General features: G+C 41.3%; 1 protein-coding gene across 1 annotated transcript; it reads left to right on the forward strand.

The window, feature by feature from the left end:
• Positions 1-9,858: 9,858 nt before the first annotated feature.
• On the forward strand, positions 9,859-16,208 carry GJA9 (gap junction protein alpha 9). The gene is made up of 2 exons (XM_012434781.2): positions 9,859-10,014; positions 14,069-16,208. Exon 2 carries the CDS (start codon positions 14,164-14,166, stop codon positions 15,709-15,711), a length of 1,548 nt encoding a protein of 515 aa, XP_012290204.1. The 5' UTR covers positions 9,859-10,014; positions 14,069-14,163; the 3' UTR covers positions 15,712-16,208.
• Positions 16,209-16,516: the final 308 nt, after the last annotated feature.

The following is a 16,516-nucleotide window of genomic DNA, read 5'->3' on the forward strand; positions in this document are numbered from 1 at the left end:
CTGCAATGGAAAAACTTGGAAACCACTGATAGAATCTCTTTCTTCCTCAATTTCTAAATTTTCAGATTAAAAAAAAAAAAACTGGCTGGGCGTGGTGGCTCGCACCTGTAATCTCAGCACTTTTGGGAGGCTCAGGTGGGTGGATCACGAGGTCAGGATATTGACACCATCCTGGCCAATATGGTGAAACCCAGTCTCTACTGAAATACAAAAACTAGTCGGGTGTGGTGGTGCGCACCGGTAGTCCCAGTTACTTGGGAGGCTGAGGCAGGGGAATCGCTTGAACCCAGGAGGTGGAGGTTGCAGTGAGCCTAGATCGTGCCACTGCACTTCAGCCTGGCGACAGAGCAAGACTGCGTTTCAAAAAACAAACAGAACAAAACAAAACAGATCCAGAATATAAGTATTGAGTGACAGTTGAGGATTAAAGAGAGAGAGTTGGGGGGTGGGGGGGTAACCGTTCAAGAAGCCCAGACTAGGAGGGTGACTAATGTGGCTTTTGAAATCTCCAAGAATTCTAGAATTACATGCTAAGGGAGGTTAGGAAGAATGCTGTCTGGAGAGGGGCTGGACGTGCAGCTGAGTCTGAGAGTAAAGGTGGATTCCAGATGACAGCAGGCTGTAGAGCATAGAAGAAAACAGGAGCAAAGGTGGGGGTGGTAACTGGAGTTGACGGACCTGCTCCAGTTGAAGTTCCTCCACTTGGAGGGCTGCGGAAGAATGACAGACCATGGGGTCAGACCTGAAAGCCAAGGTAGAGGTTATACCTGATAAAGCCTAAGATGCTGGCTGTCCACACAGTAAGAAAACAGGATTTTGCAATTTGTATCAAGGGTTCAATTATCTCCATTACAGGAACAGAGGCAACTATGCCGATTGTAAGAACACTGATATTTCACTCTGGAATAAAATAATTCGCTTTTTTTTTTTTTTTTTTTTGAGAATGAGTCTTGCTCTGTCACCCAGGCTGTAGTGCGGTGGTGTGATTTCAGCTCACTGCAACCTCCGCCTCTCGGGTTCAAGCAATTCTCTTGTCTCAGCCTCTCCTGTCTACAGGCACAGGCCATGAGGCCTGGCTAATTTTTGTATTTTCAGTAGAGATGGGGTTTCACCATATTGGTCAGACTGGTCTCGAACTCCTGACCTCAGGTGATCCACTCGCTTCAGCCTCCCAAAGTGATGGGACTGCAGGCGTCAGCCACCTCGCCCAGCCAAGTGGTAAATATTCTTCTTAATTGTGAATGACAATTAGCCTAAAAAACATTCCTTCATCAAGCATTATGTTCGAGACCAGCCTGGGCAACATAGGGAGACTCTGTCTCTACAAAATAATTGGCCAGGTGTTGTGGTGTGGGCCTGTGGTTCCAGCTACTTAGGCGGCTGAGGTGGGAGAATTTTCTTGAGCCTGGGAGCTTGAGGCTGCAGTGAGCCACTGTACTCTAGTCTGGGTGGCAGAGTGAGGTTGTCTTAAAAAAAAGAAAAAAATCCGTATGAAGGGAACTCTTTTAAAGTAAATGTCAGATTTTTAATGAGGACAGTGGTTTGGCTTCTTGGAATAAGGGCCGATTTGAGGTGGGAAGACATGTCTCAGTTTAGAGGCTGCAGTAACCTGGAAGAAAAGTCCCCTAGGAAGCAGAAAGAGGAAAAAGCCAAAGTCAGATCTAGGAAGGAGGTAAGATGGAGAGAAACTGGTTGGAGAAATTATCATACTAATGGTTACAAAGACTTTCTGAGAGGAGGTCTCCAATTGCGGAAGACTAAACCAAAGTAAACGTTTCCAGTTACGTGGCAGGTTTTTTGTTTGTTTGTTTGAGATGGAGTTTCATTCTTGTGGCTGGAGTGCAAGGTGCGATCTCAGTTCACTGTAACCTCTGCCACCCGGGTTCAAGCGATTCTCCTGCCTCAGCCTCCTGAGTAGCTGGGATTGCAGGTACCTGCCACCACACCTGGCTAACTTTTGTATTTTTAGTAGAGATGGGGTTTCACCATGTTGACCAGGCTGGTCTTGAACCACTGACCTCGTGATCCATCTGCCTCAGACTCACAAAATGCTGGAATTACAGGTGTGAGCTGCCACGTCCAGCCAAGGCAGTGTTTTTTAAAAATACTTTCCTAGTCCCATGGGCATGTTATTTATGTGGACCAGGAAATGCAAATGATGATTGAAAATATGATATAGCCTCATTAATCTAGCACTTTGTGTAATAGTCATTTACAATTAAAGGAATATTGAATACTTTCTCGACCTCAATTTCTGTCCAGTGACTTCAACATCAGTCAATACAGTATTGAAAGGGAATCTAGTCAGAACACATGTCCTGATGCTATTTTCCCAAAGGCAAGGACTAGGTCTTTTCGTCTCCTAGGACACAGTGACTCAGTAAGCAGAGCACAGGGAATTAGGGGATGGGTGAGGAATGTGATATCTGCAAGAGATGTTTCTAAGCACTAACATATAGGGCAGAGTTCTTCCAGGCCAAGAAACTGGAAGCTCCTTTTGCAGCACAGATCTGACTTACTTGAAGACTACCTAACTTCTGGCTCTCACAGTTTTATTGGAGAATATGGAATCATTTCCTTTCATGGACTGACACCTTCACAATTCCCGATGGTAATTACAGGCAATTAGCGTGGTGGCTGAGAGAAGAGCCTTGGTGTCTCGGCTTCTTTATGTATAAAATGTCACCATCCTTCTTCACTTTGATTGTTACAATAGTACTTTTTCAGCTGCTCTTCCAGTTCCCGTTCTTGCTTCCTTGTAGTCTGCTTCCTATACTGCAGCTAGAATGATCTTTTTAAAACCACCAGCGTGGTCACTCAAGCCTGTAATCCCGGCACTTCGGGAAGCCGAGGTGGGTGGATCACCTGAGGTCAGGAGTTCAGGAGTTCAAGACCAGCCTGAACAACATGGTGAAACCCCTGTCTCTACTAAAAGTACAAAAGTTAGCCAGGTGTGGTGGTGCATGCCTGTAATCCCAGCTAATCAGGTGGCTGAGGCTTGAGAATCGCTTGAACCTGGGAGGCAGAGATTGCAGTGAGCCAAGATCACACTACTGCACTCCAGCCTGGGCGACAGAGTTGAGACTGTCTCAAACAAGGAAACAAAGAAAATGTATCATGTCACTCCTGTGCTCAAGAGCTTTCAAAGACTTCCTATCACTCAGATTAAAAGTTAAAGTCCTTACAATGGTCCATATAGACCGTACATAAGCTGTCCCCTGCTACTTGTCTGATCTCATCACCCACAACCGTATTCCTAACTCTAGTCCAGAATCACCTGGAGGTCTTGTTAAAATGAAGTTGTTGGAAACAACAACCTGACCACAGTTGGTGGTTGGAAAATACAGCCACGGAAGTTGGAATCTGCTAAGGAGTGTACAACTCACCTTCTGAAAACAAAAACAAAGACCTAACTCCATAGAAAGCTGAGTTCCACCCTCAAAGTTTCTGGTTCAAGAGGTCTGGGGTGGGTCTAAGAGTTTTCATTTCTAGTAAGTTTCCAGGTGAAGCTGATGCTGCTGGTCTTGGTAAAAACCACTGTGAAAACCACTGATCCAGCCAGCTCAACTGCTTTGGTATTCCTCAAACACACCAGGCACATTCCTGCTTAGGGACTTTTCCCTCTCTCTGAAACACTCTTGTGTTGAATAGCAGCATGACTTGTACCCTTACCTCTGTCCAGTGTCATATTCTCAGAGAGATCATCCTTGACACCCCTATTGAAAATCACACGCAACATCTGGCATCCTCAGTTCTTCTTCCTCTCTTTGTATTTTCTCCATAGCACTTAGTACCATTTGACATACTGTTTTACTGTCAGCTCCATGAGGCAGGGCTGTCAGATCTGTCTGTTGCTGCCTCTCTACCATCTAGAATATGCTGGACACATAGAGGACAATGAATGCTTGTTGGATGAATAAATCCGTAAAATGGAATAATGATGGTTCCTACTTCATAAGGTTGTCATGAGGATTAATGACTTAAAACAGCTTTTAGAACAGCACCTGGGGCAGAGTAAGTCTCAATAAATGATTCTTAGTATTATTATGATTAGAGGGGAACCAAAAACATTTGGTGTACTATTGTGGAGATTCGGAGCCTTTATCAGGGTGTTTTTCCTTCTAGTTGTGTTGGACATGGGATTTGCTCTCTATAGAAGGTTCTTTGTTCCTGAAAATGGGTCTCCGGTGAGTTCAGTTTCTTTCTTTTTAAAGACAGAAATTTGTTTACCGTCAAAAAGGGTTACCAGATAGGGGTTACAACGCTGTGATTTAGGACAGCCAAATTTCCATTTGGAAGTGAAGACAATTTTTAAGGAAATCAAACTTTTGAATTGTCCTTCAGCTTAACTCTCTCATAGCCCTGATCACTGGTTCTTCACCACACCTGCCATATTGGTAGCTATTCCAAAACAGGAGAGAGTGGATTTTCCTGTCCACTTAGAATAAAAAGCAGATTGGTTTAGCCAGGCATGATGGCATGTGCCTGTAGTCCCAGCTACTTGGGGAGCTGAGATGGGAGGATTGCTTGAGTCCCAGAGGTCGAGTCTGCAGTGAGCTGTGATCATGCCACTGCACTCCAGTGTGGGTGCCAGAGCGGAGACCCCATTTCAAAAAACAAAACAAAAAGCAGATTGGAAAACAGCAATGAAAATTTGGGAAATTAAATGCATAATAAAGAAAATTGACAAAAATTTCCAGCTTTGCCGGGATTTGTCTTTGAATTGGGTAGTTTCTGTTTGGGTGTTTGTGTGTATGTTATTACTTTTGTTTTAATTATGACATCCCATGTATGTGGGATCAGATTATGCTGCTACAGAGATCCTTCATGGAAACTCAACTATAATTTTAGTTAGCATTATATAGAATTATTTTAAATGCAATGATGATCAAGAATGAGAAACGATTTATCTGCCTTTTGTACTCAGAGAATGGGTGAAAATTTACATTTTTTAGCTTTGTATGTTTCAGAGTATCTCCTTCTCTCTGTGCATATGAAGTTCTCTGTCTCTTCTGTCTTACCCCCTAGTTCTCTAGACCTTTAAGACCCTTGTTTGACTGTGATGGTATTTATATTTGAGTAAGAGAGATGCAACTGAAATACACAATTAGCATTGTCTTCACTTATTTCCATTTTCCTCCCTTTCTCCAAAGGTGTCTTTTGCAGCTCACATTGCAGGTGGATTTGCTGGAATGTCCATTGGCTACACGGTGTTTAGCTGCTTTGATAAAGCACTGCTGAAAGATCCAAGGTTTTGGATAGCAATCGCTGCTTATTTAGCTTGTGTCTTGTTTGCTGTGTTTTTCAACATTTTTCTATCTCCAGCAAACTGACCTGCCCCTATTATAAGCCAACTAATAAAAAGAGCCATCTGGAGGAAGAAAAAAAAAGGAAAATCCTATGAAGAAACAGAGAAGTCTCAGCAAAGGCTAACAATTTTATATAGAGGACAAAACAGCATTAAATTAATCAGTTTCAAGGATTGTCTACAAAAGGATCTTATGATTTAAAGAAGGGGCTTCTGAATGTAGAAAGGGAAGAAGAAAGAAAAGAAGGGTGGTAAAAACTAGAGATGGGGGCCAGCTGTGGTGGCTCACGCATTTAATCCCAGCACTTTGGGAGGCCGAGGTGGGCAGATCACCTGAGGTTGGGAGTTCGAGACCAGCCTGACTAACATGGAGAAACCCCCATCTCTACTAAAAATACGAAATTAGCCGGGTGTGGTGGCACGTGTCTATAATCCCAGCTACTTGGGAGGCTGAGGCAGGAGAATCGCTTGAACCTGGGAGGCAGAGGTTGTGGTGAGCTGAGATTGCCCCATTGCACTCCAGCCTGGGCAACAGGGTGAAACTTCGTCTCAAAAATAAATAATGAATGAATGAATGAATGAATGAATGAATATAAAAAATACAAAAGTTAGCTGGGTGTGATGGCGTATGCCTGTAGTTCCAGCTACTTGGGAGGCTGAGGCAGGAGAATTGCTTGAACCCGTGAGGCAAAGGTTGCAGTGAGCTGAGATCGCATCACTGCACTCCAGCCTGGGCGACACAGCGACACTCTGTCTCAAAAAAACAAAAACAAAACAAAACAAAAACCCTAGATATTGGGTCTTTCTCAGGCATATGGTATCCTATAAAACAGACTTACTCCCTTGGAGGATATATTTTGGAGAACGCTTGATAAAATCTGTGAAAACTGTACAATGCTGATAATAAAAACTTTTTTATACGTGCGTCAGACTCCTGATAATCACTTTAAAATAGATCACTGTTTGAGGAGATAGATCACTACTGTTTGAGGTGTTTTACATACTTTATTGATAATGTTGTCAACCACCCAGAAAGGTAGATATTACTCTGCATCTTAGAGTAATCTTAAAGAATCCCTTAAAGAAACCCTTAAAGAATTAAATAGTTGTCTGAGGGGTGCAGAATTTAAACATAGAAAATGACTTGGAAACCTGTAGTCTCCCTTATAGGTCCCACAATGCTGTGTTCCTCAAATACTGAAAAATAAGAGTATCATAGGAGTACAGGAACAAATATCTATGCGGGGCACATCATGAACGGTGGAAATACCTCATAGAAGAAGACTGAGGATTTTCTGGACTGCTAGTTTAAGATTCTGATACCGTATCTAAGATCCCAAGGAAACTGGCACTGGCTTTCTGGTGCACACTACATACCTAGACTTCAGATTCTCATCTGTGATCAGACTGTCATCCTTCGTGCTCATGGTTCTCCTAAGAGTGGGTAGGAATTTATTTGCAAAAGCTAAAATGTCATACCCGAAAGCTGAGAAGCATGTGTTCTTTTCCTCTATAGAATTCAGACTGTGGATTTTTATGCTTTAGAAATGGTAGTTTTAAGTCATCTGAACACAGGAAATATAATTTTTTCTTTTATCAACATTTATTAAACATCCATCTAAATATGTTACTGTATTCTGAAAGGGGCATATACACTTAGATATGGTGAGATAAGTTACTACTTTAGTATTTTGAGAAAAACTGATCAGAAATCTGTTTAAAAAGTTAAATTTAAGTATGAACGTGGGCATATGAGTGTTATTTATTTATTTATTTTTTGAGATGGAATCTCGCTCTGTCTCCCAGGCTAGAGTGCAGTGGCCCAATCTTGGCTCATTGCAATCTTTGCCTCCTGAGTTCAAGCGATTCTCCTACCTAAGCCTCTCCAGTAGCCGGGATTACAGTGCATGGCACCACACCTTACTTTTTTTTTTTTTCCTTTTTTACATGGAGTCTTACTCTGTTGCCCAGGCTGGAGTGAAGTGGCACGATCTTGGCTCACTGCAACCTCTGCCTCCCAGGTTCAAGCAATTCTCCTGTCTCAGCCTCCTGAGTAGCTGGGATAACAGGTGTCAACCACCAAGCTTGGCTAATTTTTATATTTTTTGTAGAGACAGGGTTTCACCATTTGGCCAGGATGGTCTTGGACTCCTGACCTCAAGTGATCCGCCCACCTTGGCCTCCCAAAGTGTGGGGATTACAGGTGTGAGCCACCATGCCTGGCCTTATGAGTGTGTTCTTGGTTAAAGAAAGATTCAAACAAGAAGTTAAAAGATAAAATCTCAGCCAGGTGCAGTGACTCATGCCTATAATCTCAGCACTTTGAGAGGCCAAGGTGGAAGGACTGCTTGAGCCTAGAGTTTGAGAACAGCCTGGGTAACATTCAAGAACTCTATAAAAAATAAAAAATAGCCAGGTGTGGTGGTGCTTGCCTGTAGTTCTAGCTACTCCAGAGGCTGAGTTGGGAGGATCACTGGAACCCAGGAGTTCAAGGCTACAGTGAGCTATGATCATGCCACTGCCCTCCAGCCTGGGTGACAGAGTGAGACTCCGCCTTAAATCACACTGCCACATATGCACCTACGCAACAATCTTGCATGTTTTTCACATGTACCCCAAAACCTAAAATGCAATTAAAAAAAAAAAGAAATCAACTAAGGATTTATTCTGTTACAGGATTTTTAATAAAAAGGTTATATTAAAAAAAAAATCTCCTTTTACCTTCTCACTTCAAACCTCCTGTTTTCCCCTAGTGATGCCCATCATCAGTGGTCACAACAGTATGGTGTGTATCCTTGCAGACCTTTTTCTGTACAGGATGAGCAGAAAGGGAAATAGATTTAAGTTGATGGCCAATTCATCCACTGTATTGAACTGCACTGAATCTGTTCTATACCCCCAAAGGGACAAATTCAAAGATCAATTTAGAGGTGTCCATGGTATAAATTCCCCTAAGCATGATTTGCTTCTCAGATTTATTGAACCTAGGAAAAGTTTGTGTTAATCTATTTTAGCTTTATATATGTGTGTGTATATACACATATTATGTATATATATAAAAACGTATATAAACACATGTATATATATATAAAAGTATATATATAAATATAAAAGTATATGTATATATGTCTTTTTTTTCTTGAGACAGGATCTCACTCTGTCACCCAGGCTGGAGTGCAGTGGCGCTATCTTGGCTCACTGCAACCTCTGCCTTCTAGGTTCAAGCGATTCTCCTGTCTTAGCCTCTGGGGTAGCTGGGATTACAGGCATGTGCCACCATGCCCAACTAATTTTTGGTATTTTTAATAGAGACAGGTTTCACCATGTTGGCCAGCCTGGTCTTGAATTCCTGACTTCAGGTGATCTACGTTGTCTCGGCCTCTCAAAGTGCTAGGATTACAGACGTGATCCTCCATGCCCAGTCAGAGTATTTTTAATTAGATATTTTTATCAAATGTAGATTTTAACAGGGTAAACATGATACATGTATTTTTCTGTAACCTGCTTTACAACATGACCTAGGGACCTTTCTCTCTTAGTTCATAGTGCTCTTTATTCTCTGAATAATATAGATGTACCATAGCTAACCATTCCTCTGTTGAACATTCAAATTGTTGCTGATTTTGTATAATTACCAACAGTGCTATGTGAACATCCTAGCACATGCAGTGTGTCTCTGAGTGTTGAATGAATGTTTCAAGTATCCACAAGCAGAAATGCTAGACTAATTTTGATAGGCTTCAACTGCCTTTTAAATAGCTGTATCCATTTATATTCTTACCTACAGGATATGAGAGTAACAGTGTCTCCCTACTTTGCCAAAAGAAGGTATTATAAATCTTGAAATTTTTGCATTTTGATAGTTAAAAAGTAATATTTCACTTAAATGTGTATTCTCTGACTAAAAGGTTGAGCAATTTTCAAGTTTATTAATGATTTATGTGTTACACATAATAAGTAATTCAGATAACACATACCTGCCAGATCGCTAACTCTGAAGAGAGCTTAAATGACCTAAAATACAATTAATTGTTAATAACAGAACATGAGAATCAGGATTTATCTATGAAATCGGACATGACCCATTTATTAAGGCAGATGACCAAGAAGCTATTATCTAATAAGAAAGACTTTTTTGGTTCTAGAAACATGGTTTATTACACAAAAACAATGACAGTTTATTGGATTTCCCCAACGGCAAAAGTCACAGTACAAACAGTACACAAATACCTCCTGTCATTTTAAATTTGACATCTCTGCAATATAGAGGAATCATTCACTCAACTTAATTTGGGGCTCATAACTTTAGTCTTCTAGACTACAGTGTGTTATTAAGAATATTAGAAGCATTATTTATCTGTGCTGTCTAATAAAGCAGCCACTAGGTAAGTGTAGCTCTTTAAATTTTTATTATTTAAAATTAAAACTTCAATTGCTCTGATTGAAGCTATTGGCTACCTGATTGGATAGCACAGATAGAATATTTCCATTGTTGCAGAAAGTTCTATTGGACAGTGCTGTTTTAGAAGCAAGGAGGAGCAGAAAGGGAAATGGATTTTAGTTGATGGATGACTAACTCACTACACTGAACTGAACTGAATCTGCCCTATATCTGCAAAGGAACAAACTCAGAAAATAAATTGAAGATGGCCATGCTGTAACTTCTAAACATGGTTTGCTTCTCAGATTTACCTAAACTAAGAAAGGTTTGTGTTAATCTCTCTGTTTTAGCTTACTAAGAGTTGTTTGAAATGTTTTTATCTTTTGCTTTTGAATTCTATGGTACTTTATGTATACTAGTTTTTTATGTCTTTTGCTACAAAAGCTTTAATTTGTAGCTAAATAATACTGCTCCTTTCAGGAAATACTATGGTGTTGTCATTTATGAAAAAAATCTTTTATTTCTTTTTATAATTATAAAAGTAAAATGTTCGTAGTAAAAAATTAAAATACATACAATTACAACACCTTAAGGAATTTGTAATCCCAACATCCAGAACTAATCACAGTTAATATTTTCATGACTATCCTTCTAGACTTTTTTGTATACATCTGTAAATATAACTAAATTTATAATCATGGGCCATATTATTCTATTTTATAACATCAATTTCACTGAAATGAAGTATCAAATGTCTTTTTGTGTGTGTTTATCATTTCTACTGGTTGCACAGTATCACACTGTGGATGTATTCCATTATTTAACCAGTTTTTCTTGTATTGATAATTATGTTTTTAGCTTACGACAACAACATGAATTACATCTTTGCTTACATGTATTATTATTATTATTTATGAACCATAAACGATACTTAACTTGCTTACATTTTAAAGTGCTTTGGGTTGCTGGGTCAGAGTATGTTATTATTATATTATTCAAGACAGAGTCTTGCTCTGTCACCCAGGCTGGAGTACAATGGCGAAATCTTGGCTCACTGCAACCTCCACCTCCCGTGTTCAAGCTATTCTCCTGTCTCGGCCTCCTGAGTAGCTGGGACTACAGGTGTCCACCACCACACCTGGCTAATTTTTGTATTTTTAGTAGAGATGGGGTTTCACCATGTTGACCAGACTTGTCTTGAACTCCTGACCTCAGGTGATCCACCCCCCTCAGCCTCCCAAAGTGTTGGGATTATAGGCGTGAGCCACCACTCGCAGCCCAAATTTTGTAAATTGTTGTCATGTTAAAATGAACTCCAGGTTGGGCGTAGTGGCTCATGCCTGTAATCCCAGCACTTTGGGAGGCCGAGGAGGGTGGATACCCTGAGGTCAGGAGTTCAAGATCAGCCTGGCCAACATGGTGAAACCTGTCTCTACTAACAATACAAAAATTAGCCAAGCATGGTGGTGCGTGCCTGTAGTCCCAGCTACTCAGGAGGAAGAGGCAAGAGAATTGCTTGAACCTGGGAGGCAGAGGTTGCAGCCAGTCAAGATTCTGCCACTGCACTCCAGTCTGGGAAACAGAGTGAGACTCTGTCTTAAAAAAAAAAAAAAATTATAAAAATTTGTCATAGCAAAGCATAATAAGAAATTTATACATATTCATAGATATTACTGAGATGAATTTCAGAAAATGCTCACCAACTGCCAGGAAGAAACAAAATTCATTTCAATTTGGATGAAAAAACTAATCTAAATTCCTATGAGAGCCAGATCTATTTCCTCTGGTTTCATTAAATGCTGTATCTTACTGAATTATCAAATGAAGCATATTCATTTTCCTGTGTGTATAAATGAGATTTAAAAATCACTCACTTTTTGGCCGGGCACCGTGGCTCACATCTGTAATCCCTGCACTTTGGGAGGCGGGCGGATCATGAGGTCAGGAGATTGAGACCAACCTGGCCAACATGGTGAAACCACGTCTCTACTAAAAATACAAAAATTAGCCGGGAGTGGTGGCCATGCCTGTAATCCCAGCTACTGGGGAGGCTGAGGCAGGAGAATTGCTTGAACCTGGGAGGCGGAAGTTGCAGTGAGCCAAGATAGCGCCACTGCATGCCAGCCTGTGCGACAGAATGAGACTCTATCTGAAAAAAAAAATCATTGACTTTGCTTATAACTTTTATATCAAATAATCTTAATAAATAAGGTTAAGATCAAGTCAGTAGTTTTAGAAACCTTTCCCAAAGTTCTCAGTTAAAAAACAATAGACCAGGCGTGGCTTGTGCCTGTAATCCCAGCACTTTGGTTGGCTGAGGCAGGTGGATCACCTGAGGTAATGAGTTGGAGACCAGCCTGGCCAACATGGTGAAACCTCATCTCTACTAAAAATAAAAAAATTAGCTAGATGTGGTGGCACACGCCTGTAATCCCAGCTACTAGGGAGGCTGAGGCAGGAGAACTGCTTGAACCCAGGAGGCAGAGGTTGCAGTGAGCCAAGATTGTGCCACTGCACTGCAGCCTATAAGCGATAGGGCAAGATTCCGTCTCAAAAAACAAAACAAAACAAAAAACGCCCCAAAACAACCACAATAATAATAAACTTCAGCTAAGTAAGATGAATTCTCTCTGATAAGGAATCCTACAATTATATTATTTTTATTTTATTTTATTTTTTTTTAAAGAGATGGGGTCTCACTAATATTGACCAGGCTGATCTTGAACTCTTAGTCTCAAGCAATTCTCTCACCTCAGCCTCCCAAAATGCTAGGATCACAGGCATGAGCCACCTTGCTCAGCCTACAATTATACATATGTGGGTATGTGTACATATATGTATGTAAACATGTATGTGTGTGTGTATATATGTATATGTACATATATATATGTATACATACATATATTTTTTGAGATTGAGTCTTGTTCTTTTGCCTAGGCTGGGGTGCAGTGGCACAATCTCCGCTTACTGCAATATCTGCCTCCCAGGTTCAAGTGATTCTCCTGCCTCAGCCTTGAGAGTAGCTGGGATTACAGGCACCTGCCACCACACCTGGCTAATTTTTATATTTTTAGTAGAGACGAGGTTTCACCACGTTGGCCAGGCTGGTCTCGAACTACTGACCTCAGATGATCTGTACAGTGGCTCAAAGTGCTGGGATTACAGGCATGAGCCAATGTACATGGCCTACAATTATATTATATATGTGTGTGTGTGTGTGTGTGTGTGTGTGTGTGTGTATATATATATATATATATATATTTTTTTTTTTTTTTTTTTTTTTTTGAGACAGTATCTTGCTTTGTTGCCCAGTCTGGCGTGCAGTGGTGTGATCTCGGCTCACTGTAAACCTCTGCCTCCCAGGTTCAAGCAATTCTCCTGCCTCAGCCTCCTGAGTAGCTGGGACTACAGGCACCCACCACCACTCCTAGCTAATCTTTGTATTTTTAGTACAGGTGTGGTTTCACCACATTGGTCAGGCTGGTCTCGAACCCCTGATCTCAAATGATCTGCCCACCTCGGTCTCCTAAAGTGCTGGGATTACAGGCTTGAGCCAATGTGCACAGTTTAAAATTATATTCTTTTTTGGGGGGACAGTCTTGCTCTGTCACCAGGCTGGAGTGCAGTGGCGCAATCTCAGCTCACTGCAACCTCCGCCTCCTGGGTTCAAGCGATTCTCCTGCCTCAGCCTCCCCAGTAGCTGGGAGTTCAGGCGAATGGCACAATGCCCAGCTAATTTTTGTACTTTTAGTAGAGACGAGGTTTCACCATGTTGGCCAGGATGATCTTGAACTCCTGACTTCGTGATCCACCCACCTCAGCCTCCCAAAGTGCTGGGATTTCAGGCGTGAGCCACCGTGCCCAGCCCCAGCCTATATTCTTAATAAAGAATATATACACTCCTCCTCCAGGTATCACTTTTTTCATTGTGTTGTTATGTCTAAATATAAGTCATTTTAAATTTCTGACATCTAAATATATTATTGGTAATAGATTAACACTTTGGCCAGGTGTGGTGGCCCATATCTGTAATCCCCACACTTTGGGAGGCCGAGGCGGGCGGATCACTTGAGTCTAGGAGATTAAGACTAGCTGCAGCAATATAGTAAGACCCTGTCTCTACAAAAAATGAAAAAATTATCTGGGTGTAGTGGCACACACCTGTAGTCCCAGCTATTCGTGAGGCTGAGGTGGGAGGATCGCTTCAGCCTGGGAGGTTGAGGCCGCGGTGAGCTGTGGTTGCAACACTGTACTCCAGCCTGGGCAACACAGGGAGATTCTATCTCAACAAACAAACAAAAAACCCTACTGCTATCTAGGGAAGAAGCAAAGCAACCAGCATATGGAAAAAGTGATGCATTGTTATATTTTCACCATAGGTTTGCTTTAAGAAATAGTGCTCCCTTCAGAATGGAAGAATTTATCTGCCTCTTATTTGATGGGGATCAGAGCTACAATGGCTAACTAAATAAACATGGGGGACTGGAATCTCCTTGGAGATACTCTGGAAGAAGTTCACATCCACTCCACCATGATTGGAAAGATCTGGCTCACCATCCTGTTCATCTTTCGAATGCTTGTTCTGGGTGTAGCAGCTGAAGATGTCTGGAACGATGAGCAGTCTGGCTTCATCTGCAATACAGAACAACCAGGTTGCAGAAATGTGTGCTATGACCAGGCCTTTCCTATCTCCCTCATTAGATACTGGGTTCTGCAGGTGATACTTGTGTCTTCACCATCCCTGGTCTACATGGGTCATGCATTGTACCGACTGAGAGTTCTAGAGAAAGAGAGGCAAAGGATGAAAGATCAGTTAAGAGTAGAATTGGAGGAGGTGGAGTTTGAAATGCCTAGGGATCGGAGGAGATTGGAGCAAGAGCTTTGTCAGCTGGAGAAAAGGAAACTAAATAAAGCTCCGCTCAGAGGAACCTTGCTTTGCACTTACGTGATACACATTTTCACTCGCTCTGTGGTTGAGGTTGGGTTCATGATTGGACAGTACCTTTTATATGGATTTCACTTAGAGCCTCTATTTAAGTGCCATGGCCACCCGTGTCCAAATACAATCGATTGTTTTGTCTCAAGACCAACAGAAAAGACAATATTCTTATTATTTATGCAATCTATAGCCACTATTTCACTTTTCTTAAACATTCTAGAAATTTTCCACTTAGGTTTTAAAAAGATTAAAAGAGGGCTTTCGGGAAAATACAAGTTGAAGAAGGAACATAATGAATTCTATGCAAACAAGGCAAAAGAAAATGTAGCCAAATATCAGAGCACGTCTGCAAATTCACTGAAGCGACTCCCTTCTGCCCCTGATTATAATCTGTTAGTGGAAAAGCAAACACACACTGCAGTGTACCCTCGTTTAAATTCATCCTCTGTGTTTCAGCCAAATCCTGACAATCACAGTGTAAACCATGAGAAATGCATTTTGGATGAACAGGAAACTCTACTTTCTAATGAGATTTGCACACTTAGTACTAGCTGTAGTCATTTTCAACATGTCAGTTCAAATAATAACAAAGACACTAAAATATTTGGAAAAGAAGTTAATGGTAACCAGTTAAGGGAAAAAAGAGAAACCGAAGGCAAAGACAGCAAAAGGAACCACAACTCTAGAGGTCACTGTTCTATTCCAGGTGTTGCTATGGATGGAGAGAGCTACAGGACGCAGTCACCCCAAACAGCTTTTTCCTTGCCAGCTAACTGCGATTGGAAACCACGGTGGCTTAGGGCTACATGGGCTTTCTCTACAGAAGATGAAAACCAGGGGTCACCTCCTAAAGGTAACCTCAAAGGCCAGTTCAGAGAGGGCACAGTCAGAACCCTTTCTCCTTCGCAAGGAGAGTCTCAATCAATTGACATTCCAAATATTGCTGATTCTTTGGGAGAGCTGTCCTTTGAGCCAGGGTTGGTCAGAACCTGTAATAATCCTACTGTTTGTCCTCCAAATCACGTAGTGTCCCTAAGGAACAATCTCATTAGTAGGCGAGTTCCTACAGATCTTCAGATCTGAATAGCGGTTGGCTTTTAGACATTTTATATATTATCAGAGAAGTAGCCTAGTGGTGGCGGGGCACAGACAAAATAGATAAGGGCCGCTCTAAAGACCAGCTGTTAAGAGAAACAACTGCGAACTCATTTCAGCAATGGAAAAACAGCTGCTTTTAGATTGTGAAGAAACACTTCTAAATTCAAAGACATAAAGCTGCCAAATCCGGATTTTTTAATGATGTCCTTTCGAATGTGTGTAACTGATTTTGGGAAAATCATATGTTTAGAATTGAGGCTAAATGGTTTGATCAGGTTTTCTCTTTGAAGAGAACTCAGCCTTAGGAAATGGCTCTTGATCTATATAATTCCACCTTTTAGTTATGAATCCTTTATCTTTGAACACTGGGTTAATTTTGTTTCTCCCTAAAACACAATCACGTAGTTTCCTTCTGGATTGGATCCTGATGTATCTTGAGTATAATCACATGTTGCTACCTAGTAAATAAAATCTTTAAAAGATCCGTGGCTTGCTTTCACCAGTTGATAGCATCGTGATTCACTGCCCAGATTGGACTCGGCTCTACTCACTGGACAGCTAACCTCTCCACTTTATTAACAGTACCCACACTACAGGGGTGTTGTGAGGATTAAAATTTAAAATATCTCTGTTTTCTACAGTGCCTGGCACACAGTAAACGCTCAAAAACTACTGCCAGCTCGTTACTGCTCAAAGGTCCGCATCCAGTCAGCCACAACTCAAGGAGACTCTAAAGATAAAAGCTGGGGCCAAAATATACGATTCTAAACACCCTCCTCAGCTACTGCAA

Source organism: Aotus nancymaae, unplaced genomic scaffold (genome assembly GCF_030222135.1).
Source record: "Aotus nancymaae isolate 86718 unplaced genomic scaffold, 86718_ANA_hifiasm-v0.15.2.pri h1tg000007l, whole genome shotgun sequence".
In the NCBI taxonomy this organism is placed as follows: Eukaryota; Metazoa; Chordata; class Mammalia; order Primates; family Aotidae; genus Aotus; species Aotus nancymaae.

Coding starts and splice junctions, on each gene's coding strand:
- GJA9 (XM_012434781.2), top strand. CDS start 14,164: ATGGGGGACTGGAATCTCCTTGGAGATACTCTGGAAGAAGTTCACATC.